The 12,896-nt window shown below is 38.0% G+C and overlaps 1 protein-coding gene across 4 annotated transcripts in view; it reads left to right on the top strand.

The window, feature by feature from the left end:
• The window catches only part of ELL2 (elongation factor for RNA polymerase II 2), a 68,811-nt gene that overhangs the window by 42,027 nt on the left and 13,888 nt on the right, over positions 1 to 12,896 (top strand). For all 4 annotated transcript variants that reach the window (XM_037903269.2, XM_037903268.2, XM_037903270.1 and 1 more), the window contains 4 exons: positions 4,611 to 4,735; positions 4,882 to 4,975; positions 7,738 to 8,320; positions 12,419 to 12,485. In XM_037903269.2, coding sequence (XP_037759197.1) covers positions 4,611 to 4,735; positions 4,882 to 4,975; positions 7,738 to 8,320; positions 12,419 to 12,485 — 869 coding nt within the window. The remainder of the gene's footprint in view (positions 1 to 4,610; positions 4,736 to 4,881; positions 4,976 to 7,737; positions 8,321 to 12,418; positions 12,486 to 12,896) is intronic.

Raw genomic sequence — 12,896 nt, 5'->3', positions numbered from 1 at the left:
TTGCATCCCTGACCATCTTGGCTCATAGCTATTGATGGACATATCCTCCTCCATGAACGTATTATTTTTTTTAATCCAGTTATACTTTTGCCCTTCACAACATCCCATGGCAACAAATTCACATAATGCACAATCTGTGGAAGGAGTACTTCCTCTTGTTTGTTTTGAACCTGCTGTCTATTAATTTCATTGGGTGACCCTGGTTCTTGTGTTATGTGAAGGGGTAAATAACACTCTTATTCACTTTCTCCACACCATTCATGATTTTATAGACCTCTGTCTTATCCCCCTCTTAGTCATCTTTTTTAAGGTGAACAGTCCCTCTCTTCATAATCTCTCCTCAGATGGAAGCTGTTCAATACCCCTAATGACTTTTGTTGCCCTTCTCTGTACTTGTTCCAATTCTAATATCTTTTTTGAGCTGGGGCGAGCAGAACTGCATGCAGTATTCATGGTATGGGTGTACCATGGTTTTATATAGTAGCATTATGATATTTTCTTATTATGAACTTTCCTAATAGTTCCTAACCTTCTGTTAGCCGTTTTGACCAGTGCGGCACATTCAGCAGATGTTATCAGAGAATTAGCTATGACTCCGAGATCTATCTTGAGTGGCAACAGCTAATTAGACCCCAGCTAATTTAGACCCCATCATTTTGTACAGTTAGTTGGGATTATGTTTTCCAATGTGTATTACTTTGTATTTACCAACGTTGAATTTCATCTGCTATTTTGCTACCCAGTCTTGTGAGATCCCTTTGTAACTCTTCACAGTGAGCTTTGGACTTCGCTGTCTTGAGTAATTTTGTATCATCTGCAAACTTTGCCATCTCACCGTTTACTCTTTTTCCAGACCATTTAGGAATATGTTGAACAGCACTCTTCCCAGTACAGATCCTTGGGGGGAACCTGCTATTTTTCTCTCTCCACTGTGAAAATTGACCATCTATTCCTTTGGTTCCTATCTTTTTCAACCCAGTTACTGATCCATGAGGACCTTCCCTCTTATCCCATGTCTGCTTACTTTGCTTAAGAGCCTTTGGTGTGGCTTTTTGTCAAAGACTTTTTGAAAAGTCCAGATACACTATACCTGCTGGGTCATCCTTGTCCATATATTAGTCGACCCCCTCCAAGTATTCTAATAGATTGGACAGGCTTGATTTCTTTTTGCAAAAGCCATGTTGACTCTTTCCCCAATATATAGTGTTCATCTTTTGTTCTCTCCATGAATGTAACTTTTTTTGTAGCAGAGTTCTAGTTCTTTTGGAGAGGGTAGTGGATTTTTTTTCTTCACCAAAATTATCCTTAAGCTTGCATTCTGTAATTTTAGGCATGCTCTTGGATTTCTGGACTCAAAGGGTTGAGTTCTCATTTCATGTCCCATTATAAAGAGTTGTTGGGGAAAAAAATGCTTGCTGGGATACCTTTTTAACACTCTGCTTTGCCTATCCCCACATTGACTACCAGAATGCTGTAAATTTAGTCTCACTTCATTTTATTCATCTCTAAAATAGGCTTTAGTTAAAATTAAAAATTTTTGGTATGGCTTAATCCACCACTTACAGAATTCTTTTCATACATATTTACTGTAACTTCCATCTCCATAATGGTTAATTCATTGACTTTTAAACCAGGAATAAGTGTTGTCCATTTGTGAATTGAGCAATAATAAATATGCTTAAATCAGTTTTTCAGACAGTAAGATTAAATTTATGTAAATTTTAAGTGTATGTAGACTGAAGTATTTTTATGCAACTGTTAAAGTGTTAGCAATTGTCATTTTCTGTATCTTACTGTAATAGTTCTAAGAGATTAGGATGACAGATTCTGAATCGTCAGCCATGGTGTAGCGGCATAGCAAAGAAATTGGACTTAGATGAAACATTGACATGTTTTTAACCTGGATCAAAGAAAGGGATCGCTAATAAACTTTGAACATCTGCCAGAACAATAAACTGAAAGTTTGAATAGTGCTTTTATTAAAATGTTCGAGGTCAGATGTCAGTTAATTGTATAGTTTAGTCATAAGCTGTACTTGTATCTTTTTTACCATAACACTGCCGTCCCCTTGTAGAACCTACTGACGCTAACGTAAAATTCTAAAGGCTAGGCCTGCATAAGTGCACAGTGGGGGAAGGAGGAGATGGGTTCAGTGATTTTTCTCCAATCCATCCTCCTCCATGACTGTGGTATGGAATAGCTGTCTCAATGCCTGCTACGTCCCCAGCGCATGCACCTCTCAGAAAAGTGTGCCATGCAAAGCGCTTTAATTACTACTTGGCCTTCAGAAGCCAGCAGTATAATGCTAACTCATCTTATTTCTACACTACAAAGTTTTTATTTTTAGTTCAGTAATGCTATCATTTCATCAGCAAAGTTCTATAGACCTTTTATTAGAAAGTGTTACACCATAAATCGGGTGAGCAAACTATGGCCCACGGGCCGTTTTAAGCTGGCCCATGAGCCACAGCACACGGCTCAGCCCTGCTCCGGCCCGGGCGCAGGGTCAGGGGCCGCATCATGCAGCTCCCAGAAGCTGCAGCATGGCCCCGCTCTGGCTTCTACGCGCGCCAATGAGAGCTGGAGGGGCGGTGCCTGCAGATGGGGCAGCATGCAGAGCCACCTGGCTGCACCTCTGCATAGGAGCTGGAGAAGGGACATGCCACTGCTTTAGGTAAGTGCCGCTTGGAGCTTGCCCCAGCCCTGCTGCCGCTCTCCAAACTGCTCGATCCCAGCCTGGAGCACCCTCCTGCACCCCAAACCTCTCATCCCCAGAGCCCGCACCTCCAGCCAGAACCTACACCCCTGTCCCAGCCCTGATTCTCCCCCGCCCACTCTCCAAATCCCTCAGTCCCCGCCCAGAGCACCCTCCTACACCCCAAACTCCTCATCCCCTGTCCCTCCCTCACCGTAACCCCAATTTTGTGAGCATTCATGGCCCACCATACAATTTCTATTCCCCGATGTGGCCCTCGGGCCAAAACATTTGCCCACTGAAAGTACTACTATTACCTTGCTGTTCCTAACAAATGGGTCTACTCTCTTTGATTTTAGTTTGATTTTATTTGTTTCAGACAATATGGTGGATCACTAAAACTCTTTACAGGCAAAATATAGGCATATACAAGTCCTAGTATTTGTTTTTTGAAATACAATATCACAACCAGCTATGACAGAATACATAAAACACTTTAAAAATGAGACATGGAACAATACAAAACATACCTAATGTACTTGATCCACTAGCACACATTCAGATACCCTCTTTCTTTGAGACTTAGTCCAAACTTTTTGGGAGGGGAGGGCAAATCTGCATAAATCACGATTGTGTCCATATGCTTTTCAGTCTACAAGGCTCTTTAATATCTTGACTAGGAGTAACAGGCAGAGGCCCGGTTTCTGAACTTCAGAGGTCTGTTACAAATAGTACAGTTTGAAGGTCTAAAATGAGATTTGAAGGGGAAAAGTTGCCAAATTAATGCTTTGATGTGGCAGGCATCAGTGAGCATGGATTTTTACCAACATGACTCTTTTCAAATACACAATGTATTTCTCTTCAGGAAAGGAAGGGGGACCTATCAGAAGCTGTCTTAAAGCAGAGCATTAATAGGATGTATATGCTAATAAACAACAAGGCATTAATTAGTATGGAATTATGAGTACAACATTTTTTCCTGGAATTCATGGATATCTGTTTTGCATGTACGCTTGGGGCTTATCATAGAATTAGGTGTGGAACAGGGCATGTACATCCCTTCTTAGTTACATTTCTGCAAAATTTTACTTGTACCCTTCTTGCATGACTAAAATGTTTGATACACATGGCTGAAGTTGCCTTACATCTTCATTTAACCAAAATGTTTTAGGTATACTTTAAAAAAAAAAAAAAAAAAAAAAGTCACTCATTAAACTTAAACAGTTTTTGGTCCCTTTTTCATTAAAGGGAAAATTTAGTGTTGAATCAAGTGTTGTACTATCTTGACACTCTCCGGTGGAATGCAACAACTTCATGTGGTTTCTAGGAAGTGTGAATGTACTAAACTCCATGACCCAGTCTCTGGGAAACAAGAAAAGCTACCTATTTTTGTCATAGTCATTTGGCTAGATAAAAAAGCTGCTCTTGCTGGCACTGCAGTATGAGTTACCACTATTCCTAAAGCTGTGCCAATTTTCTTTTTTTGTGATCTAATATCATTGATGTCAGCAGAACTGTGTTGGCTGCTATTCCATTAGAAATACAGGAAAAATAAACACTTGAATTATAATGTTCGAACTTGAACGCCTAAAGTTAGAATTCTAAATTTGTATTTAGTCATGTAAATATGAATAAGCCTGACTAATGTACATTGACCTTCAGATCTTCTGAAAAATCAGGCCATTCTTTTATAAGTACCTAAATTCACACACCCAATATTGAAACTTTTTGTATGCCAAAATTTTCACTATATGAAAGGTCTGTCCTTTATTGCCTTTAAAGTCGAAGGCTAGAAAATACAGAATACATTTTTTCATGGTTATATTTTCAACCTATATTTAAACTGTCCAATCTTTTCTAGTATTGTAACTTGTAGATAGCTTTAATATTTGTATTTTTAAATATATATTTGTAGGTAGCCAACTTGAATCCCAAGGACAACTCTTACACTCTGAAGGATTATGTATTTAAAGAGATCCAAAAAGATTGGCCTGGATACAATGAGATAGACAAACAGTCATTGGAGTTAGTACTTTCTAGGTAAGTTCAAGCTTTTTCTTTAATGGTAAAGAATACATTGTTTGAGAAGTAACAGGCTTCTTTCTTCCCAAATAATGTAAGATCTATTAGAGCATCTTTTTCTTGATTTTTTTCCTTGTAACCTGGAATATGGGTGATCTTTACAGAAAACTAAATTCATCTCAGAATGCCACCAGCACCAGTCATTTGGAATCTCCTCTAAGTTCTTCTAAAGATGCTGCATCTGCTTCTCCTTCCCAGGTATTTAATTTGTGATTTTCTTTATATTGCAATATGATGCAGTCAGACTTAATACATACAAGTTTTATATTGGTGTGAAAGCTTTAATCATGTACTGAGAAGCACCCATACCCCTTCTAATGTATGAAGAAGGTGAAGCAACTATTTCTGGGTAATTGGATGGTGGCATAGAATAAAACTTAAAAAAATAGTTGCACCATGCAAGACTGTGGAACTGATGGGTGGGTTTTTTAAAAAATTCTTGTCATGTAGTTCCTAAGAACCTCAACTTAATAACCCTGTTTTTAGAGATCAAATAGCGTTGTAGTAAACCAGACTTCTACGTAGATGGCTCATAAAATGTTTTGTGAACATAGATTCTCAAACATAGCCTATTGCTATGGTATCTGAACTCGTAAGTGACCATACAAAATATAACTATTAAAAGCATGTTGGCAAAAGTTGTGTCCTTACTCACGGTTGAACTTGTCCTCAAAGGCTTAAATTTTTAGGTGTCAATCACTTTCCGGTTGTTAAATACTTAGACAAAAAATATACCTCATATATTGCCAAAGAATTAATCTTGCTGTGTCTTGGTACTTCAAATGAAGGCAAGATAGTTGTATTACTTAACTCTTATACCCTGTTGTATGCTGTCATAACCATAAGAGTAGCCTAAAATTCCTCCTTACCTGTAAGGGGTTAAGAAGCTCAAATAACGTGGTTGGCACCTGACCAAAGGAACCAATGGGGACAAAAGATACTTTCAAATCTGGGGGCAGGGGAGAGAGGCTTTGTTTTGGGTTCGTTTCTGTGTTTGCTCTTGGAAGTAAGAGGGACATCAATCCATGTCCTCCAAGCCATTCTGAACCAGTCTCTCATATTACAGAAATTGTAAGTACAGCCAGGCAAGGTGTATTAGTTTATCTTTGTTTTCTCAACTTGTGAATTTTCCCTTTGCTGGAGGGAGGTTTATCCCTGTTTTGTTATAACTTTGAAACTAAGGCTAGAGGGGGTTCCTCTGTGTTTTGTGCATCTTTTGTTACCCTGTTAAGTTTCTTCCAACCTGATTTTACAGAGGGGATTTTTACCTTTTCTTTTTTTTAAATAAAATTCTTCTTTTAAGAACTGATTTTTTTTTTTCAGTGTCCAAAGATCCAGGGATTTGGGTCTGTGTTCACTTTGTAACCAATTGGTTAGGATACTGTTCTCAAGCCTCCCCAGGAAAGGGGGTGTAAGGGCTTGGGGGGATATTTTGGGGGAATAGGAACTCCAAGTGGTCCTTTCCCTGATTCTTTGACTGAATCACTTGGTGGTGGCAGCATACTGTTCAAGGACAAGGTGGAATTTGTGCCTTGGGAAAGTTTTTAACCTAAGCTGGTAAAAAATAAGCTTAGGGGGTCTTGCATGCGGGTCCCCACATCTGTACCCCAGAGTTCAGAGTGGGGAAGGAACCCTGGCATATGCTGTGGGTGTTCAGTCTATCTGTACTGTCATATTGTTTTGATATTTAATTTTTCTGTCATGCAGGCATTTTTATGCTGCAGCCTTTTAACCCTTAGTTTAAATGCAGTATTTACACTGGACAGGACAGAAATAAGGTCTTTTAGGGCAGCAATATTGTTTCTGGGAAAAAAAAATTTATTTTTGTTGTGGGTGTTGTTCAGATATCAGTTATGATTAAGTGTAGTCCACTGGGTAAAGGATGGAACTGAGTGAGAAGACCTGGGTTCTAGATGCAGCCTCGCTGCAGATGTCTGAGACCTTGGATAAATCACTTATTTCTCTGTGCTTCCCTTGTTCATCTATAAAATTGAGATAATACCCACTTTAATAAAGCACTGGGAGACTTTCAGATGAAAAGCACTATTTAAGATAAAGTATCAGTGATTGCAGTAAAAATAAAATAGCACTATAGCAAAGGCAGTAGAAGAGCATTCTAAAAATTATTGGGTAGTGCTTTCATTTGCTGTTTCAGGACAGGTGAAATGAAGTACTGAACATCCTGTACTGAGGTCATTAACATATTTGGGACAGGGGGAAATAAATACATACCTGTTTCTTGCCAACTTTGGCTACTGTTTCTCATGGTAGTGAAATAGTATAAATTATGTGGTTCCGTCTTCTCATCTGCTCGAACACACACACTGAATCTGGAAGTAATTCAGCTGTGTGGTACAGAGCTCTGCTTGGCACTTCTGGGCAGAGGCACTGCTTTGTTCTGAAACATAAGCAATATATGCTTGTTAAGCAAACTGACATGAGTCAGATAGTATTTCAAAAGAACTCCAGTATTCTCTGAGGATAATTTAGACCCCAGGCTCCCTATAGCAGAAACTTGATTTTTCCTTGCCCCTTTTTGAGGTTTAGGCTTTCTGATGTGCACACTGTTCCACATGGGTTGGAACTGCTTGAATAAAACAGACTATATAGAGGCAGCAACTGTTTACTTACTGAATGTATCTGCACTGCACAAATATCTAGAGTACTGACTAACCTGTCATGTTCCAGCATGGACTGTGATACTTCCCCAGACAATGTCTTATGTGGTTCCAAAGTCTTGGTCACAGATCTGAAGGGGATCTTCTCAGGATGACAAAAAAATTTTAAAGCTATGTAGATTTATTTTTTAAGCATGAAACAAAGCACATGTTTAGCTGTCGTGATCTTCATCTTATCTAAAGATAAACTAGAAAGCATAAGAGACTAGGTTTTAATCAGTTTGTTGTAGACATACCTTAGAATTGGATTAAATGGAAACTAATGGTCTTTTTTTATTGCAGAAACGGCTGTTGGATTCAGATTTTATTGATCCTTTAATGAATAAAAAACCAAGAATATCTCACCTTACCAATAGAGTTCAACCAACATTAAATGGTCACTTGACTGCTTCCAACGAGAGAGCTACTGCACCACCACCACCACCACCACCACCTCCCCCTGCAGCCGCTGCCACCCCGACTCCTCCAACGCTTCCTTCAACTCGCCTTCCTGTTTCAAATCCTCCTCAGCCGGTGAACTCTAACTCCAATTCCCCTAGCACTCCTGAAGGCCGAGGGACTCAAGACCTGCCTGTTGATAGTTTTAGTCAGAATGGCAACAGCATCTTTGAGGACCAGCAAGAAAAATATACCTCTAGGACTCCTTTGGAAATGCCAGCACCCACTGCAGTTGAGTTAGCATGTCCAAAGTCAACAGATGAGGTACATTCAGTGTTGCACAAAAAATCCAAAAAGAAGTCAAAAAAACATAAGGAAAAGGACCAAATCAAAAAACATAACATGGAGAGTATGGAAGAAAAGGAGAAAGACCTTAAGAAAGAAGGAATTGTCAAGCTGAAAAATTCCAGTTTGGATTCAAGTGAAGGTATTTAAAAAAGCAGCACTTTAAATTACTTTATGGATAAGTGAGACTGATCTAGTGGGTAAAACAATGGACCAGAAATAAGACCTTAGTTCCACTCCTAACTGCTACTGATTCACTAAATGTTGAACAAGTTACTTAACCTCTCTCTGCTGCCTCCTTCCATAGCTGTAAAATGGGAATGATAGTTACCTGCCTTTACATATAGCAATTTTCACCTGAACCAAAGTGCAAATTATTACCTTACTAAGCTTTAAGGCTATACAAAAACAAAGGGGAGGAATGACACGTACACAAGTACAGCTATATTGGCACTCCAGACAAAATGTTGTTCAATTTTATTTTTGGTAAGATTGACTTCAGCTTTTGAATAACAGGAATAATTCATATTTTTAAAAAATTATAAACAATTCATTGTTGGACGGAGTGTTGGGTAGTCAAAAGGAGAGAACAAAAAGGAATACTACTTTGGTTTTGTTTTATAAACTATATAAGGTGTTCACATACCACTTTGAATGCAGGGCAGTTTAATTATTAACTGTATTATGGCAAATCAATTTATCAATGGGCATCAGTACTGTTAATGTTTACTGCATTCTTCAGAGAACTGACTGTGACTTCATGGCTGTGAAATGACTTCTAAAGAAAAAGCAAACTAACTGAAATTTGATTGCCCATACAGTAAACATTGTTATTGAATCATACAGTACAATGTTCTCATTTCAGTGGCTGGAAGACCAACCCACAGAAAATTAATGAATTTTGCAAATTAACAAGTAAAAGTACACACTAAAGGAAGAGATGATGTTGCATAACATACACTTAACTGCAAATTATTTTTAATTATAGTACAGTAGCAATTGTAGAGTAATTTTGTGTTTTTTTGTTTTTTTTTTTTAAAAATCTAGCATTGTGAATCTTTATTCCAGATCTCTGAAAGTTGGGAAGAGACTGTTTTCTCTTTACAAAAAATCTTGCAGTTTACTCAGATGTAAACTAAAGTTTCAATTTGGACACTTCTCTCCTTCCTCTTTCCTGCTCCAGAAATTATTCTTACAACTACTTTAAGCAGTAGTGGAGAGGATATTAAAAAATCTTAAAATCCTGCTTGTAAAACCAAATGAAAGCTTACCAAATATATTTGCTTTCCTAATACTATTTTTTAAAAGGTTGTGGAATGTGGCTGTTAACTCAAACTCCATAAGATATCAGTTGGAGCTACAAAGTTTTTTAATACTGACATTTAATAAATATCAGGTGTAAGTAAGGGCAATTCCTTTAACCTTGCATTTCACGTTTCAAGTATCTTTTGTTAATTCAGAAGTCAGATTCAGCCCTCACCTAGTCTAAAACTGTTTCATCTCTGGAAACAGAGCTGATTGTATGGATTGGATTCTCTTTGTAGACTGCTGATGGATAAACCTGGATCTTTCCGATTCATTTAGACACACAATATGGCTGCCATTGCAGGGGTGGAATATATGTTTCTGAAAATCTTTGTGCTCAGTACACCAGTATATGGTAGCATTCAGGGTACTGTCAGTCAGTTACAGAATTCTAAATGCCTAGTAAAATTCTATACTGTGCCTTAAATTGATATTTATGTTGCTAGGGCAACCACAACCTGCTGGGCACCTTCAGAGGAAGACCTCGTTGTGTAAAAATTTTTATTTAAAAAAATACTCCTTTTTAAAATTGGATTTTTGTTCGTAGTACTGAAATTTGGATAACATAGGTTTTATTTGTATAATATTTATTTATTTTGTATCTCTCACGGAATTGATAGTCCCTATTAAACTTTGCACTTCTGATTAGGCCTCACCTGGAATATTGTGTCCAGTTCTAGGTGCCACATTTCAGGAAAGATGTGGATAAATTGGAGAAAGTCCAGAGAAGAGAAACAAAAATGATTAAAGGTCTAGAAAACATGACCTATGAGGAAGGATTGAAAAAATTGGGTTTCTTTAGTCTAGAAAAGAGATGACTGAGATGGGATATAAGTTTTCAGATACATAAAAGGTTGTTACGAGGAGGGAGAAAAATTGTTCTTAACCGCTGAGGATAGGACAAGAAGCAATGCGCTTAAATTGCAGCAAGGTTGGTTTAGGTTGGACATTAGGAAAAACTTCCTAACTGTCAAGGTGGTTAAGCACTGGAATAAATTGCGTAGGGAGGTTGTGGAATCTCTATCATTGAAGATTATTAAGAGCAGGTTAGACAAACATCTGTCAGGGGTGATCTAGATAATGAGTGCAGGGACTGGACTAGATGACCTCTTGAGGTCCCTTCCAGTCCTTTGATTTTGTAGTACAACGAATGCCATTTATAGGAAGAGTAATCTCTTGGTATAAATATAATTGCTTTACTCAGACACTTCTGATCTGCATCATATATATTCTTACAGACCTCTAACTGTTGGAGCCTGAGTGAGTGCTTTGGCCAGAATATTCTGTTGTTCAAAATAACTCAGTGTTCTACAGTTTAAGGGTAATACTAACTTATCATATGTGGGGTGGTATGTTCATAAACTTGCTAGCAAAACTAAATTTATAACTGTGTTTTGCCAGTAAGTTCTAAATACCAATCCCACATATGAAAATATACTTAATGAATAACAACATAAGAATGGCCATACTGGGTCAGACCAGTGGTCAGTCTAGCCCAGTGTCCTGTCTTCTGGCAGTGGCCAGTGCTAGATGCTTCAGAGGGAATAAACAGAACAGGGCAATTTATCGAGTGGCCCATCCCATGTCATTTTTACTCCCAGCTTCTGACGGTCAGAAGTTTAGGGATACCCAGAGCATGGTGTTGCTTGCGTCCCTGACCATCTTAGCTAACAGCCGTTGACGGGCCCATCTTCTGTGAACTTATCTAATTCTTTTTTGAACCCAGTTATACTTTTGGCCTTCACAAAATCCCTTTGCAACGAATTCCATTGGTTGACTGACTGTGCTGTGTGAAGAAGTACTTGCTTTTGTTTTGTGTTAAACCTGCTGCCTGTTAATTTCATCTGGCGACCCCTGGTTCTTGTGTTATGTGAAGGGGTAAATAATACTTCCTTATTCACTTTCTCCCCATCATCCATTATTTTATAGACCCTTCTCTTATCTTTTAATTGTCTCTTTTCTAAGCTGAACAGTCGGTATCTTTTTACTTGTATGGAAGCTGTTCCATACCCCCTAATGATTTTTGTTGCCCTTCTATGTGCCTTTTCCAATTCTAATATATCATTGTTTACATGGGGCGAGCAGAACTGCATGCAGAATGCATGGGGTGGGTCTACCATGGTTTTATATAGTGGTATTATGATATTTACTTTCTTATTATCTAACCCTTTCCTAATGGTTCCTAACATTCTGTTAGGAATATGAGAAGAATTTAAAACACAGGCTCTTCCTAAAGTAGAGGAAATAGTCCCATTTGTATTGCTTGCAAACAGATGGATTATTTAGGGATTACATTACTTTCATAACACCTTCCTGAAGAGCAACATGCTGACTTGCTTTTTTACCTGTAAAAACCAATGTTGCCATATCAATGAGAAAATCTTCTGTTCAGAATTAGTCTGAATGCTAATTAGATTTGCATAAAATGCTATAAGGACTTCGTTTGTATAGAAAGTATTCAAATTAAATTATAAACTTTGCTTACCCATAGTTGGAAGAGGAGAGGGACCATTCTTGCACCAAGAAAAGCACTTTGGCTTTCCACCCTATTGTCCTTTAGTTTGGTCCCGTGAGAGTTGCATATTGATGTAAAACTTCTAGCTCCTATTGTGTGGCCACATCTGCCACCTCAGATTTTGAATTGTTGTGCAGATGCCACAATTTATCTTGATGATATAAGGTTGACCCTGGGTTAAGATTGCATTATTTTGTTGTACAGATTCTACAGTAGCTAATGTGCTTTAAACTCCTGGTATTGCCTATTGTAAAGTTGGTCGTATGGCCCCTATTGTAAACAGTTGTGCGCTTTAGTCATGATTACATGGTGAGACAACAGAATAGAATTCCTGGGAAGAAGTGTTCCAGATGCTTCAGATTTGGATCACATTAGGTATATTAGAATCTTTTTATATGTCAGCCTTTTATTTCCATATAGGTGTTAAAGAGACTTGCACTGACTCTACAGATCCTTCATCAACAAGTGAACTACCAGACTACTTTGTGTAAGTAAAATTAGGCCTAAGATGGACAAAATTCATGCCATGCACCAACAGGCAGTTCAAAAATCAACTGTGAAAGGTCTTATGTAATTAGAAAATGGAAGAGTTACCAAAATGTAACTTTTAAAGGGCCATGTCAGTGCTGCTGGTTCTAAAAGTAGTGCCACACTATGCATTAAATATCTAAGAATATTTTTTTCGGAAGTGCTTTAAAAAGTGAAGTTCTTGAGCAGACAGGGTATTGAAATAAAGCAACAAAGTGGGTGGTAGACTTGCTCCCAGCTTAGTGGTTAAATTGCCCAGCAGAAAAGTTAAATATTGGAATCTTTGGTTTTGAATATTTTTTACTATTATATTAAATACTCTTTATGGAACATATATAGTTAAACGATTCTGCATCAAAGAGTTTACAGA

Source organism: Chelonia mydas, chromosome 5 (genome assembly GCF_015237465.2).
Source record: "Chelonia mydas isolate rCheMyd1 chromosome 5, rCheMyd1.pri.v2, whole genome shotgun sequence".
In the NCBI taxonomy this organism is placed as follows: domain Eukaryota; kingdom Metazoa; phylum Chordata; order Testudines; family Cheloniidae; genus Chelonia; species Chelonia mydas.
Note: the sequence above shows the minus strand (reverse complement) of the source record. Positions and strands in the feature narration are given on the sequence as shown.